The 16650-nt window shown below is 46.0% G+C and overlaps 1 protein-coding gene across 3 annotated transcripts in view; it reads left to right on the top strand.

Annotated features, from left to right (window-relative positions):
• The first annotated feature begins 1026 nt into the window (after nt 1–1026).
• The window catches only part of Blk (BLK proto-oncogene, Src family tyrosine kinase), a 38696-nt gene continuing 23072 nt past the window's right edge, over nt 1027–16650 (top strand). Inside the window, exons 1-2 of one of the 3 annotated variants that reach the window (XM_087586320.1) lie at nt 1027–1750; nt 3091–3278. In XM_087586320.1, coding sequence (XP_087442446.1) covers nt 3115–3278 — 164 coding nt within the window. In that variant the 5' untranslated portion in view covers nt 1027–1750; nt 3091–3114. 3 annotated transcript variants of the gene reach the window in all.

Raw genomic sequence — 16650 nt, 5'->3', positions numbered from 1 at the left:
TTCCAACATCTGTGGTAAACAGAAGGGTGAGTTTTTCTCAGACTATACCAAGGCCAAGGCCATAAGCAAATTGAAATCTCTCTCCTCTTGCAAACTCTCCCATTTCTCCCACTCTGCCTCTGGGTAGACGAGCCAGTGTCAGAGCAAGCTGTCTCCCTGACTTCCCTTAGTATTCTCCCAGCCTCAGGTTCAAGTGCACAGCTTCAAGTCCAAACATTCTCTGTTCGTTGCAAGCAGAGGAGCCAAGTCTGGTCCTCAGGACTTGCTATGAAACAAAACAAAACAAAACAAAACAAAACAAAACAAAACAAAACAAAACAAAACAAAACAAAATCTGGTATGCAATTATGATTCCAGGCTGTAGAAAGCAGAGACAGGATGATTCCTGGGACTGACTAGTCAGGCAACTTACCCTGCTTAGCAAGTTTAAAGTCAAAGAGAAACCTTGCCAAAAACAAAGCAAAACAAACAAACAAACAAAAAACCCCAGCAAAAACCTGATTCCCGAGGAATAATTCCTGAGATGGTCCTTTATTTCCCACACATGTATGCCTATTGATTGCAGGTGAACACTTTAGCTGTTTACTCTATCCTAAATACCATGATAGGGACATTATACATGTTCTTATTAAACCTTTGGGGACAAGCAACAGCCCATAGAACCAAGAGCTCCACAGCTTACTGCAAAGAGCTTCTGATAGCTCTGTCATACACAGACTTGCGGTGAACACTCTCTTAGCCATAAACTCCCAGAAAGGATGTTCTGTATGGGCTGTGAAGTAGAAACTGGCAGATTGATGATATACTCTATCTAGGCTCCTAGATATGAACAAGAAGGGAGGATCTGCCCACTGGCCCCCTGTGATGCCGGGATGAGCAAGGTGTATGATGTCATCTGGGCAGCAGGTCCTCTCAACAACCTTCCTGGTCCCATTTGCCCCTTGATTGATATGGGAAAGGATATACCCAGCTATGGTGTCACAGTCCTTCCCTGTCACCTCACTGTCTGTTCTCTGAGATTTCACTGATCTCAGAGATCAGTTGAAGAACCTCTGAGATCAGATTCACCTGCTGACTACAGTGCTACAGCAAACACAGGGGATTTGTACACACTGAGCATCAATTCTGGACACTGCAGTCACATCTGCTCGGCCACTGAATGCTCACACCATCCTGTCACCTCACTAATATTAGCACCATTGAAAAGCAAAGCAAAAACCAACAGACTGAGAGGACCCCACCCTAGTTCCCACAGGTGGTGCGGACAGAACCCTCTGAAAAATACTTTCTGGAGATAGTTAGAGGTGTGTCGACCCCAACAAACCAACGGAGGGAAAACACCAGCCACGTGGTAAACCAAAACCCATGAGAAAACTCTGGGGTACCAGAGGGGCAATATGACCAGCATGGCTGAACGTCAGGTGCCCACGGAACTTCCTCAAGAGGATCTCTGGGGCTGAGGAGCCAGAATTCTCCAGAAGGCTTGGCTGGAGGGTGGAGCTCACGTTGAACTGCTTCTTGGGGCTTTTGATGGAAGTGTGATCACAACGGGGGCACACACACCTCTGAATGCTGTTAGCAGGAAGCCACAAGCCACTGAAGCTGACTGAGATGAGAAGAATCCATCTGGGGATGGGATTGGTTTGTCGTAACTGGGTCCAGAGCTTCTGGTTGCTGCTAGAAGATTCTTCAACCACATGCACCCTGGGATCTGAACAGCTATGTTGAAAGGCTACTGAAGCCCTGCAAGGTAAGTCTGTCAGCTGGCTTCTGGGCAGCTCGTTTCTCTATACAGTGTGAACAGTGCTCTGAGGCCTGTGGGATGGGTGAGTGGGCAGGAGCATTGCTATGCGTGTGAGACACAGAATCCCCATGTGCTCTGTGCTGTGGCTATGAGTGAGGGACCCCGCTGTCTGTTCCTGAGAGGTCTTTGGATTTATAAAAGCTCACCCATCCAGGGTAGACTGTATGTCTGTAGTTCCAAGATGGGAAAGGCTGTGGAGGTCCCCCAGAGGACATGGGATGTGAGAGAAAATGGCTGGGGACATACAGACATACAGCTACGGAGCTAGAGGCAAGCTGCCCAGCCTGCTAGAAAGGAAGGTAGCTGGAGCCACTACACAGAGCCCAATGAGGTTGATGTTACCATATTTACACTGTCTGGCTCAAGGTCACCTCACCCTTTCTGAAGAAGATTAGAATCTAGGTTCAGAATAAAGAATTCCATCTCTGGCAGGCATCTGAAACCCCACCGCATTGAAGAAACTCATGGAGGCAAGTGTCCACCCAGGTAGCACAAGCTTACACACAAGCTATGTCCGAAGTGCCGTTGAGCCAACTCCTGGTCCCCTCAGGAGCCCGAGCCTAAGAGTCTGTGCCTTGTGGATAAAGAAACTGAGAGTGGGCGTTGTTTCTAAAGTCTGATATATATATATATATATGATATATATATATATATATATATATATATATATCAGACTTTGTGTGTGTGTGTGTGTGTGTGTGTGTGTGTGTGTATGTATCTCATCAGGGTGCTGCTGATATGGACAGGACAAGATGGTGACCTGGGGTTAAGCCCAGAGGAGGAGTCAGAAGCTAAGAGAGAGCTGGAGGTGGACTGTGCCCTTCCTGGCTTATTAGTCTCTGAGACTTCACTTCTAGATTGGAGCTCTGGCCTGGCGCTTGGCTGGACAACTTCCTCTTTCTGTGCTTGTTTCCAACAGTGCGTTTGGGGGGAGGGGAGCTAAGCTACCTTTCAAACCACTTGTCAAACCTTAATGACTCTGTAGGCACTGCATGCACTCAGGTCAAGTGGTGAAGGGTGGTTAGGCACCTAGATATATACCAGGATGCCCTGTTCTCAGTTGGTCCCCTAGCAGCCCTGTGCTGGTGGCAGGAACCTACTTAGGGGTCCAGAGCTGAGAGGGAACAGCGCTGAGATGCACACTCAGGGCTGTGTCCTTAGGATCCAGCGTTAGTCTGTATCTTAGCACAGCAGTGAGGCAAGGAAGTGTATGGTTGGGAGTTGGGGGGTAGGTGTGGGTGTAGAGGTGAGGGCTAAGAATAGACTGTTCCATGGTCTATACACAGAGGCTGAGAGTCGGGAGCCAGGTGATGAGCTCTTGCTGTGCTCGCTCATATAAGACCTCAAGCTGTGACCTACGACCTTTGGCTGAAGAAGTTTCTACCCCCAAGAGACTCTGGCGCCAGCTTTCCTGGGGACGTGATTCTGCTGAGTCTGCTTCTATGCCCTGTGGGCTACTCAGGCTATTCCTGAGGTAACCTTGTTCCTGTAGGCTGCTCCGTAGCTCAGGCTCCGTGGTTCCATCTTTCCTGCTTTAGTTTCTCCACATCATCTGCCACCTTTGGGGTTAAGTCCTCCCCACATTCCTTGGCCCCTTTGGCTCTCAGCTCTGAAACTGTCTATCAGAGAGCAAGACACTGTGCCAGGCCTGAGAAGCACAGAAGTGAGAGTGGTTATGAAGTCAGTCTCCCATGTCAGTCATTCATTCTGACAAGAGTTCAAATGATAGGACTGTGGAACTGTCCCCCAGGTGCTTTAGGACAGCAGAAAAGAAAGCCAGGTCACTTGTGAGTCCAGAGGCAAATGAACCCTGGGATCAGAAAACAGGAGGGGCCCCTGGGCTCTTGCTTACTTCCCCTAGCAGCGGGAGGGCTGGCCATGTGAGAAAAGCTCTTGGGAGCCCAACTAGAAGAGGTCAGCAGGGCTCTGAGGGCAGACTTGCTGGCAGCTCTCGGAGCCTCTGTATGTCGGCGCTGTCTCTTTCCTTCAGATTTTGCTATATAGGAATCTATCCAGTCATCTCTCAGTAGCGTTAGTGGGAGTAGCTGACTTCATGCTCTCATGGGGATATCACGAGAACTGCAGATGCCAGGTGGAAGCTGAACCAGGCCAGGGTCTTGGTAGCCAAGGGAGTTGTAATGTTTCTCAGCACTAATCCGTCACCGCAGACAAGCCATTTACATCTGACTCCAAATGTCAGTCTGTTTTCGAGCGATGTGATATGACCATCAGAGTCTCTGATGGCATGAGAAAACAAGACAGCATGTCTATTCCGCAAACCCCATGAATTTAAAAATGGAGCCCCACACCCACCTCATTTATAGGAACTGGTCTCTTCTGAAGACATAACATAGGAGGGGTCTGAGGGAACCAGAATGAATGCTGGAAGTGCTGATGGTGTCTTCTTTGCTCTTTCTAATGCTAGGCTTGGCTTTGTGGTCCGAGTCTGGGGGATTCTGCTAACTCAGCCCTGGCACTACTTACCCCCAAAGCCCAGTCACAAGGGAAGCCACAAGACGAGCAGGTTGCTGAGACCCAGGAGGGAGAGCCACTGGGAGGGTAGGCTAATTTAACACAGATGTATTGTGTGTCTCCTGACCTCGATCTGTAAAAATTATGTAACCCCAAAGGTAATGCTGAAACAGACATGACCTCTGATTCAGCTGGCTTTGCTTATGTTGGTCCTAAAATCTCTTGTTGGTTTACCCTGGACATAGTTTATCACTGATACATGAGAGACATTACCATGACCCTGCTTTTTCCCCCTTCTCTTTCTGTCGGAACTTAAGCACCTTCCCGTGACTCTATGGCGCAATGGGCATTGTGAGGCTGTATAAATATTGGACCACTAGTTTGCTTTGATTTTTTTAAACCATTATGCAGAGAGCTGTGGTTCAAAAACAAAATAGCACACAGGCAAAGTTAATCTGAGCTGCATCAGTAACCGAAGGCTGTCCTTTTCTAATCCCTCCAAGGAATGACAATTAATTGGGAACACAAAATGCTCATTTGGGGACAGAATGGGGTTGGCACCGAGCTGTAACCGAGTTGTAAGCGGTGATGATGGTGGCTAAGAGTTTGATCCTCTGTCATCTGGCTCCCTGACAACCATATTTGCTGGCCAGTGCTGTGATGTGGTCTTTGGCTGGAGAGCAGACTTTCCTGCCTGGGAAATAAAGTGACTCATAAGGACACAGCCCCTAGAGCTTTGGGCTAGTTTGTTCTTAATCAGAAGTCTGTGAATCCTTGTAGGCTTTGCCAAGGAAAGGGATCTCTGAAAGTGGGTGCCAAATTTAGTATATAAATTCCAGTTTTTTTAAAAGACCTCTATCTATCTATCTATCTATCTATCTATCTATCTATCTATCTATCTATCCATTTATCTATCTATCTATCTATCATCTGTCTATCTGTCCTATCTCTCTGTGGGTTTAGGGGAGGGAAAATGCCATGTGTGTGCCCTTGGAGGCCAGAAGAGGGCATCAGACTCCTTGGAGCTGGAGTTGTGAGCCGATACAGTGATGCAGGGAACAGAACTCTCAAGTTTTCTGGAAGAGCAGCAAGTACTCTTAACCACTGAGCCATCTTTCCAGTTCATAAATTTCTATTAAAGAAAAGGTTTTTAACATGCTAATTTTAGTAGTAACAAAAGTAAGCTCTCTTAGTGTACTTCAAAAATAAAAACGATAGAATTGTCATGTTTATGGTAAGCATATTTTCCTGAGGACATTATTTTCAATTTCATCACAGTTATAAGGGGACTGTGAGCCCCAAAGTATTTTTTAGAGTCTCAAGTAGCTCAGACTGGCCTCAAACTTGCTCTGAGGCTAAAGATGACCTTGAACTCCTCCTGGTCCTCCCACCTCCACCCCCTGAGTGCTGGGATTACAGGTAAGTGTCAGCATACCCACTTTCTGGGGTGCTGGGGATGGGACCCAGGGCTTTGTGCATGCTACACAGGCATTCTGCCAACTGAACTATATCCACAGCCCCATGCGTATGCAGCTCCGTGTGTATGGATCTTAGTTAAAGAGAGCATGATGGCCTTTTTTAGGCTAAATGGATTCCACCAGCTTCACGTCCCCCCCCCCCCCCCGAGAGTCAGAGTTCACCATCGCTTGTGGTTGCTGATAGTTCTTTCTGCTGATCAAGTTGTGTGCACCCACCTGAAATGTCATCAGCTAGGGCTGAAGGGGCAAAGACGAACCTTTGAAATGCAAGAGAGCAAACACACTCAGCCGCCCCATGGAGAATGTCAGCCTGTTAATTTGTTGGCTTCCTCGTGCGGATGGTAGGTTCTTTCCCTTTCAGATAGCCTTTAATTAAAAACAGACTCTCCTGCCCCGCTCCACAGTGGTTGAGTGATTTCTTAAATGTATCTGATTTTGTCTTGGATCACCTTAAAGTGTGGTACCAAGTGTGCACTGAGGCACCAAGCGTGGACACACTCAGTTTCCCATTTCCCCAGGAGTCGCTGTGTTTCCCAGTTGCTACTGCTCATTGGAGAAGAAAGGCTTCTTAACGTGTGGCAAGCAGTGCTGTCGTCAAAGTGAGCTGGCCACGTTTGCGTCTTGGCCGTCTGCGATGTGTTGTAGTGGTGTAGAGCACCACTGAATATTGGGTCAGTGTGTCAGCCCCAAGCAATGGCTAACGATTCCAGCTAACGTACAGACTCTGGCTGGAGATAAACATCTTTGTACCTTTGTCTTTGTAAGTTTTGGTGTACATTCTGTGTAGCAGTAGGGTAGTAGGGAGGTGAACAAACAGCCATTTCTTTTTATGCCTGGGTTTACCTGGATTGACCAATAAATTGACCAATGACTGGCTCACTCATCCATTCAAAAAGAAATCCCGGCCTCTGTGGGCCCTGTGTGGGAGAGAATGTGGTCAGCAAAGCAGCCTGGTGCCTGGCCCCCACCGGTTTCAGTGTCCACTGCACGGGGAAAGGCTGCCTTAGAGAGACTCCAGCTCACTGCCCTGCCTTCAGTGAGAAAAATATTGAGGGTTTTTCTGAGTCACAGCGAGTTTAACATCATGCTATATTGAACAAATAGAAGACTGGTGAGAATCACACTTTCTCTCTTTCTGGTATAAGGATCATTTTTCTTTGGCATCTTGGGCAACAGTGTAAGGAACAACTCTGTGTATAAACGAATGAGGTCTGTGAAAGCTCTTGTGTTCTCTGTCCCTTATCACCTGATCATGTGCCACGCATGGCTGAGTCGAGTGAACGCACTCTGAAACACACAACCCAAGTCAAAGCCTCAGGCCAGTAAGAAATCCTGTCTTACAAAACAAAGTGGACATGCCTGAGGATTGACACTCCAAGTGGACCTCTGACCTCCACAGACGCGCGTGTGTGTGCACGCGCGCGCGCGCGCGCGCGCACACACACACACACACACACACACACACACACACACACACACACACACAAGAAGTCCCAGCATCAATAGTCTTTGTGACACTGTCAGCTGCTCTCTGAGTTCTATGGCCCTTTCTCCACTCATGGCTCTTACCCCATCATGAATGGTGGCCTCTCGGCCTCCTCACATACCCTGACAGCTCAGACCCTATGTGACCTTTCAAGGATGATTCTCTGCTCTCATACATAGCTGTGAGCAGCCTCCAAGATGTCAGGAAAGAGATGCCTGCCTGGAACATAACACACAGGGACCATACTTCTGAAGACTGCACACCAAATTAGCCAAACTGGGGTCTTCAGGACACAGCCAAGTAGCTGTCTGAGAGACACTGCCAGCCTTAGTCCTGCAGTGAGGGCTTTTGGCTCCATTACATAGAGATGGTCCTATTACTGAAACCCCAATCAGTTGGACTTGGGTCAAGGGTCCCCTGTCAGAGAAGGGAGGGACTCTGGGAAACAAAAACGCACATCTCACACAATTTCAAGTGCATGTGCTCTCTGAAGCAGGTCAGGGCTTCAGGAGTCATCAGAGGATGGTTTGGACTGGGTTGGCCCTATAACCTTGCCACTGCATGGAGGAAGGAAGCACCCTAGGGTTCCCTCAGCCGATGTAAGAACGAGCTGGGTGAAGGAAGCTCTTAGACAACAACCTTCATGAATCAGTCATAGAACGCACCCCTACCCCAGGTCCTATATGAGCTGATGACCTCATCACCCAGCCTCCAGTCTCGTATGGGCACTAGCTGCCTTTATCCACAAGGCACAGACTCTTAGGCTCAGGCTCCCGAGGGGACCAGGAGTTGGCTCAATGGCACTTTGGACATAGCTTGTGTGTGAGCTCGTGCTACCTGGGTGGACACTTGCCTTCATGAGTTTCTTCAATGCGGTGGGGTTTCAGATGCCTGCCAGGGATGGGACTCTTCATTCTGAACCTGGATTCTAATCTTCTTCAGAAGGGAGAGGTGGCTCTTCCTACTGCAGAGAGCCCGCCCTGCCCTCAAATCTTATCACATGGTGAGGATGTTGGTAGCATCTCACTGTTTCCAGCCATGCCCCATATCTGCTCACAACACCCGTGTTCCAGCCACAGCCTCTTGCTTCTCCTCCTGCCAAGGACCCCTGCCTTCAGCTCTCCTTCCCAATCTCTTCTCCACGCAGCAGCTGCGGTGACCTTTGTAAAAGGTATGTTGGCTCTTCAAAGCATGCAGTGGGTCATCTTGGTATCATTGATGAAATCCCAGCTTCTCCTGGGCTGTATGCCCTGTCTCCTCTCCTGCCCATGCATCACTGCCCTCCAGTGTGTTACTTTTGCTCTTGGACAGTGCTGAGCCCACACTTGGCCTTTGCCTCCTGCTCTCCCCCGCCCAGCAACACTTCCTTGCCACTGAGACCCAAGTATGATGACGTTCACCCTGGAAAAGGTTTTATCTGAACAATCCAGCCCCTCTGGTGTGGTTGACTGACTCTCCATAGCACTCAGCTCTGCTGGGAATTCCCGCTCAGTGATTGGTTGGTTTGCTACTGTCTTCTCTTGGCTGTCATCCCACGGCATCCTGAATACTAGCTCTCCGTGGCGCCAATGCTCACCCACATCCTGGCTGTGGAAAGCATTTGTTTAGGGATGATGGGATCCTCCTGGGAATGAATCAAGCCATCTCTGGGATTGCCTTGGGTGGGAGAGGCCATGCTACCCTCCATCACAGGAGGCAGCAGATCCGGTCACAACCTTTCTGGCAAGCAACTTGGTGGTTTGGGTCAGGGATCCTGAAACAGTTTCCAGAAATTAGTCCAAACTGGTTTTCCTTCTGAAAACCTAGAAAGCCTGAAGAAAGTGCAGGGAAATCCAGCAACCAACTCACACGCATGTGTCACGTGAAGGTAAGCGCGCACATGCAAATGCTTATATACATATACACATGCATGGAAGGAGAGTCATAAAAGTGTGTGCAAGTCTGCATGGTAAGAAAGAAGCTTACAATAAAAAATGTGAGTGATAAAGACAAAGTCTTAGAGGCTAAGCTCCAGTCAGTGCTTCCATGGGTGCTGTGTCCGACTCAGCTTCCAGCTAGTCTTCTGTGAGACACTGCTCGTCCTTGCCCTGACTCTACCTGGCAGGAGAGGACACTTGAGAGACAGGGACATTGTCAGTGAGCTGTATTTTGCAAACCATAATGTCAGAACACAGGCCAGTACCTCTCCTTCCACTAACTCCATTTAACACACACACACACACACACACACACACACACACACACACACACAAATGAGTATAATTTAAAATTTGCCACTTCTTCAAAAATATTATATGATCATAAATGCAATGCTAATAAAATTAATACAGGATTTTTTCTCAAAATTATTCTTAAATTATTTCTGAAAAATAAATTAGAAATAGTTAGGAATGAAGTCCTGGCAATAAGAGTCACGTGGCTTCCATGCAGGGGTAGAGTCTACATGTGGTTCTGTGCAAAGAACAGACATGAGACATCCAGGAACAGACTTGAGAACATGTGAGAGGATTTCGGTGAGGAGAAAAATGTGGCATTTAAAACTTTTATTATATTTGACTTTTATTGTATAATATTTGACTCTCCGATTCAACCATCACCTATATTTAGTTTCTCATTCTCCCTTCTAACGGTTTAAAGCCTTTCATGGTTAAATCTTTTGTCAATGTAGATTTGATATTAGGCATAGTTGTGAGGGGAGGGAACAACTTCAACAGAAACATCAAGTGTCACAGCGCCATTTACTTGAGCGTCTTTCCAGTGATCCCCAGTGTTTGTCTGATGTTGAGTGTGCTTCTGTATGTGTGCTGTGTGTGTGTGATGTGTGTATGTGTGTGTGTGATGTGTGTCTGTGTCTGTGTGTGCTGTGTGGTGTGTGTGATGTGTGTGTGTGTGTATGTGTCTGTGTGTGCTGTGTGGTGTGTGTGATGTGTGTGTGAATGTGTCTGTGTGTGTGATATGTGTCTGTGTGTCTCTGTGTGATGTGTGTGTGTATATGTGTCTCTGTGTGTGATGTGTGTCTGTGTCTGTGTGTATGTGTGTGTGTGATGTGTGTATGTGTCTGTGTGTGTGCTCTGTGGTGTGTGTGATGTGTGTGTGTGTATGTGTCTGTGTGTGTGATATGTGTCTGTGTCTGTGTGTGTGTGATGTGTGTCTGTGTCTGTGTCTGTGTGAGTCTGTGTGATGTGTGTCAGTGTGTGTGATGTGATATATGTGTGTGTATGTGTGTCTGTGTCTGTGTCTGTCCCTATGTGTTTGTGTGCATCCCTTTGCTATCTCACAGTCACAGCAGCTTATACTGGGGCCTCTTTGACGTCTGATTCTTTTCTTTCCTTTTTTTTTTTTCTATTCTTGGGCATTTTTATCACCCACCAAGCTTTAGAAATTTGTTGTACAGTTTCTGCTGGAATTTTGATAGAAAACCCACTTGACTTTTGGAGGCTATGGAGGGAGGGAAGGTTCACCTCTGAACTATAGTCCTCTTAATTATCAGCCAATGACTCAGTCTCCTCTCCTAAAAACACTTTTAAAGAATCTGTCAACAAATTCCTATCTCTATAGAGGTCTGCATAACCTTTGGTGTATTTCTAGGGAAAGTATTGTTTGGGTTGGTATTGGAAATGGGAAGACATTTCTAAATGGCCACCCAATATGAGAGGCTGAAACAGTGGGAAAGGGCAATATGGTTCCTAGCATGCTAAAAGTCACCAGGCAAAACCAAATTAAAGCAAAAATGTCTCCACTTACCACCCTTCCATGAGTAAAGTAAGCAGAGAATGTACCTCTCAGGGTCTGCTGGTGGGCCACGTGGGGATCATGCTGGAACCCTTGGTGACACTGCAGTGTATGCCCACAAAGGTAATTCAACACACAGATTCTCCTTGTTCTTGGAGAAAATGCTGACTGTGCCCTGTGGGCGCTGCTCATTATCAAGATCAAGAGGCAAAGACCATTAGGAGAAGGTGAAAAAAATAAACCAAGTCACTGAACTGAAAAGGGTTTTTTGTTGTTTTTAAGATTTATTATTAATTAATTAATTTATTTATTTAATGTATATGAGTATATGATGAGCAGACTGTAGCTGTCTTCAGACACACCAGAAGAGGGCATCAAATCCCATTACAGATGGTTGGGAGCCACCATGTGGTTGTTGGGATTTGAACTCAGGACCTCTGGAAGAGCAGTCGGTGCTCTTAACCACTGAGCCATGTCTCCAGCCCCTGATAGGTTTTTTTTTGGGGGGGTGGCTTTGTTTTTTGTTTGTTTGTTTTATTTTGTTTTAGAACCAGGGACTTCTACCTGACAACAAACAAACTTCCAAATTAAAAAAATTTAAAAAATCAGAAAGCAAATCACAAAATGTTTACATAGATTTATAGTCATTTTTATATCAGTCTCAAACACAAAGCAAGAGATTAATATTGCTGTGACGACAGTTACATGCCAATGGTGTAGGAACCCACACATGACAGGACGCATGACAGAACACATGAGGTCCACCAGCTTCAGGATGACGATGACTCCTGTGGTGAAGCAGGGGACAAGGCACCGATGGAGCTGGGCTGTGTCCTTCATATGAACAACACGGAGAGAGCAGAGGATGGGGCAGGGGAGGAAACCGGGCAGAATGAAGCCCGTGTCCGTTGCACCAGTGCTGCCGTATTGTCGCTGCGGCTTTTTTATGTTTAAATTTTCTGTGGCCCGTGAGATGGCTCAGCAGACAAAGGTGCTCAGAGTGCAAACCCGGCAGTCCTGATACAGGACCCACACGGAGGAAGGAAAGAACCAACTCCACGAAGATCTCCACACGTCTGCTTCCATATACATACCACGCTCACACACGATAGCAAATACAGTGAAAACATCTCACAGGTGCCACTGCTAACGAGCACGTTTCCACGGTTACACGTTTCTGTATAAAGGACTGACAGAAAGACCAGTAGAGAGAGCAGATAGAACAGTGACCCAGAAACAAAGGAAAGATGCAGGGCCAAAATGTCTACAACATATGACAGAAGGATGTGTATTTTAAATATATGTGTCTTATATAAAAATCTCTGGTGTATTATAAGGAAATCAAATCAAAGCATTAGAAACTGTGGCTAATAAATATGACTAGTCACTTTTTATTTAACAGGTAGGCAAGGATGGCTTCCTTCTTTTTTTCTTTTTCCATTGGCAAGGAAATGAAAAATAACTTTTCCTGTCAGTTCTGAGAGCATAAATCAATCTTACTATTACAGACCAGAAGCCTAAAAAACCATGAGCCTACATTTGATACTGAATCCTACTTACAGAACTATAGCTTTAAAAATATCACACAAGGGTAAGTGAGATGACAAACAGGTAAAGGGGGCTTGCTGCCAAGCGTGATGATCTGAGCTTGATCCCTGGGACCCGCATGAACCAACTCCTACAAGTTGTCCTCTGACCTCCACACACAGACCAGGGTGTGTGGCACACGCACACTCACACACACACACACACACACACACACACACACACACATACACACACTCCATCCATCTATCCATCAGTACGTATAATTCATTTATAGTAAATCTATTTATAATCACCAAAAATTGAAAGTAACTTATTTGATCAAATGTGGATACATGAATTAATGTCAAGTAAGTAGAGTAGCAGTTAGGAAACTTCCATCAAAATTATACTTACTTATAAATTAAATTTTATTTAACTATTGAATTTTTAATTACTTAATAAATACAAATAAATTATATTTACTTATAAATGTTATTCACAGTGTAGTGTTCATGGAAATATCAAGTTATTAAACAAGGTAAACAGTCTGGGTAGTTTACGTTTGTGTGTATATGTAACTGCTCTGGTTATGTTAGTGGTGACTATAGTAATTTTCCGTTGGTGTAGCTATTTTTATTTAGTGTGATCTCAGTTTTAGGCTTTTTGTTTTATTGGTTGAGACAAGGTCTCATGTAGCTTAGGTTGGACCTTAAATTCCTTTTGTCCCTGCTATTCTGTCTGTAGGAATTGACCCTTGACCAACAGTACAAGGGTTTGGTCAGGATTAAGATCTCAGTCCAGGTCATTTATACACATGTCTTGGGTGCAAAAAATGTTTGAAGTGAACTGGTATGGACAAGCAAACTCATGTAGCAGAGGATGAGTTTGAACCTCTGACCTTCCTGACTTCAAGTCCCCCTCTCCCCCCAACTTACGGCATCGAGAGACTATCACTGCACTGGTTTTGTGTGATGCTGGGGGTGGAACTCGGCTTTCTGTACACTGGGTTAGAATTGCCAACATAGCCACTGCCTGCTGGTGGGGTTTTAGGGGATTTTCCATTTTGAATGTGTGTAATTCCCAAATATTTACTGTCTACCTATAACACCAGCTTAGCAAAAAGAAAAAAGAAAAAAAAACTAGAAAGGTAAAGCATACTTTTTAATAAACAAACTTAGAAAGGGATAGAAGTCACCACCTGGTGACTTATCGGAGAACGCTCGATGCTTATGACCCTGTAATTCCCCTCGCAGGAATTTAACTTTGACAAAAATTAGTGGAGGACTTTATTCAGAATGAAGACCTTGATCCTGAATGTTTACAAACATGTCTCAGGTGCAAAATGTGTTGGAAGTAAAACTCGTTTATAATAGAAGGGACGGACAATACTAAGCGCCAGTGATCAGGGGCCTGATAGACCGACAAGTGATGAGGGAGACAAAGCGGATACCAGCAGGAGAAGACAACACTGATGTGTTCTTTCAAAAGCAGGTCGCAAAACAGGATGTAGATAATGACCCTATTTTTTGCTTTTTTAAACTAAAATAGCCTTGGAAAATTACATACTAGTGCTAACAATGGCTGTCTCCGAATGACGGTGCTGGGGATAATTTTTATCTCCCATGTTATTTTCTGAATTTCCTGTGGTAAAAACAAATCGCTGTGTAAAAGAGAAAGGACATTGATTTGATTTGTAATAGGTTTCATTCCACACGAGTGGATGGAGCTGGCCGGGGGCAGGGTGTCACCTCCCTCCTGTCCCTCTGCCCTTTTCAGATGGGTTCAGGACACACACTCTGCTTTAAAAATTTGAGTGATTGCTGGGTTTCTTTGTTTTCTTCTCTCTGCAAAAGGTATTTAGGAAGGTTCTAACAGTCCTTGCAGAGGCCTGAACTCTTCTAATGTTAGCAGTTTGATCTGATTCCATAGAGTTCCACAATTTTCTTTACATCTTCAGATATGTACAGACTCCCCCTAATTCCTTTTACATCTCTTGATTGTGTAATAAAGCCACCCAGGAATTTCCTCTGCTTTACAGCAATGTAGTCTGGATGTTTTACCTTCCTCGTTCCTGTCTCTCTTACGACACAGCTGATTTTCACCCTTGCATGTGTTACTTAGCTACAGGTCGCAACCCTATAGGCTGTCCATGAATGTGCTTTGTTTTGGGCAGCCCCAAGGGATGTCAGCTGAAAAAACTAAAAATGTGCCTCCCAGCTATGCCTTAGGGCTCCTTCCCAGGAGCAAACAATGGTCAGTAAGTTTTTTCTTTTGTTTGTTTGTTTTGATTTTTTGAGGGTTTTTCTGTGTAGCCCTGGCTATCCTATCCCGGAACTCACTGGGCTAGCCTCAAACGCAGAGATCCCCATGCCTCTGCCTCCTGAGTGCTGCTGGGATCAAAGGCAAATAAAACTCCCTTGCTGCTGGGATCAAAGGCAAATAAAACTCCCTTGCTCCCGCCCTGCAAAAGCCACCAAGCTGCACACCTGCTTTTGCTACAATTAGAACTTCAGTGAGTCGGGGTGGGAGTGGGGCTGCGGAGGTCACTTAGTCACTAAAGTGCTTGTTGTACAAGCATGAGAACTTGAGTTCGATTCCCGACTGATCATGTGAAAAAAGCCAGGTTTGGTGGCCAATGCTCTTAATCATAGCACTGGGAAGACAGACAGGTGCCTGGGGCTCCCTGGCCAGTCAGCCTAGCCTAGTTGATGAGTGTACCCAGGACACCCAAAGCGGGTAGCTCCTGAGGAATGACAGCTAAGGTAACCCTCTGGCCTCTAGAGTCATACACATGAACACACAGAGAATAAACAAATCAGCGAGAACCCCAATACCTCAGTGGTAGCTAATCATAAAGGCATGAAGGCCTGAGCCCCGCTGCCTCTTTCCTTGCCTGCCGTCACCCTCGCCCTCCCCTCCCTTCCCCCCCCCAATCCCCCTCTTCTCCCCCTCCCCTCCCACTCCCCACCCCTCCCCCACCCCTCCCCCATGCTCTTCCATTTTCACCGTTTTCTTTCATACTAAGTGACTGATTTTATGGCTTAAAGTGACACATTTAAATGCTGACATCTTCTTTTATCAGCTTCCAACCATATCTGTCCACACAGGCTCCACTTTGAGCTGCACGTCCTGTGATTTGCCATGCCGCTGTCATATGTTTATTATAATATTCATACTATAGCTTATCACATTATTACACACAATATGTTAAAACGTTAAGTCTTCTAGCACGTTCTGCTCTGTGCTCCTCTTAGTTCACTGTGTCTCACTAGTGACGTTTCTACTGAAATAAATGAACTAAAAAGTAACTGTTACAATGATGTGACCAGGCCACGTTTTCATCCTGTCAAGGAGAATTTAGACACACACAAAGGCTTTGTGGTACGGTGTCAGTGACACTCGATGTCCAAGGGAAATCGCCCGGGGGGGGGGGGAGCTTTAGTAAGGCATCTTTTGTTTCCCTTTCTGCGTTCAGAGATTCATTTCATGGCCACTGTCTATCTCACACTGTCCTGGACCTGAGCACCGCACTCCCAGTCTTTCTTGCTACATCCTTTGCGGCTTTCCTTCCCTTGTGAACGCATGTGTACAAGAGGGGCTACACCTGGCCTTTTGGTATGATTTGGGTGTCTCCATGGACATGAATGAGCACACTTACATGTACCGTTGTGACTTTAGTGAAAAATAAACTCACTTGGTCAGGCATGTGAGCTTGCATTTGTAATCCCACGATTTAGAAGGCTGAGGCAGAAGGATTGATATCTAGGCTAGTCTGGTATACTGACTTTGTCTCAATCAATCAATCAGTCAGTCAATCAATCAATAAGTAAAACAAGACTGTAAAGATGAACGCACTGTGCGACCTCCCCACATAAACACTTCAATCACCCCATAAGTTTCCCTTAACCCTTTCCCGTTCGGTCCCTCTCACCATCCCTCCCTGCCAGTCACTGACCTCGCACACCCGGCACGTCTTACAGGGGGAGAATACTGCATGTTTTCTTGTGTATCCCAGCCTCTGTCCCACAGCACAGCACCCTTAAGACTCCGCTGTGTTGCTGGAAGTGGCAGCGGCTCATCACATCCATATTTTTTAAATCTGTTTACAATTCATGGACATTTTTGTTGTTTTTGTTGGAAGCTGACTTGTA

This window comes from Rattus norvegicus, chromosome 15, assembly GCF_021556685.1.
Source record: "Rattus norvegicus strain SHRSP/BbbUtx chromosome 15, alternate assembly SHRSP_T2T, whole genome shotgun sequence".
NCBI classification, from domain to species: Eukaryota; Metazoa; Chordata; class Mammalia; order Rodentia; family Muridae; genus Rattus; species Rattus norvegicus.
The sequence above is the reverse complement of the archived record's forward strand: the minus strand, read 5'-3'. Positions and strand labels throughout refer to the sequence as shown.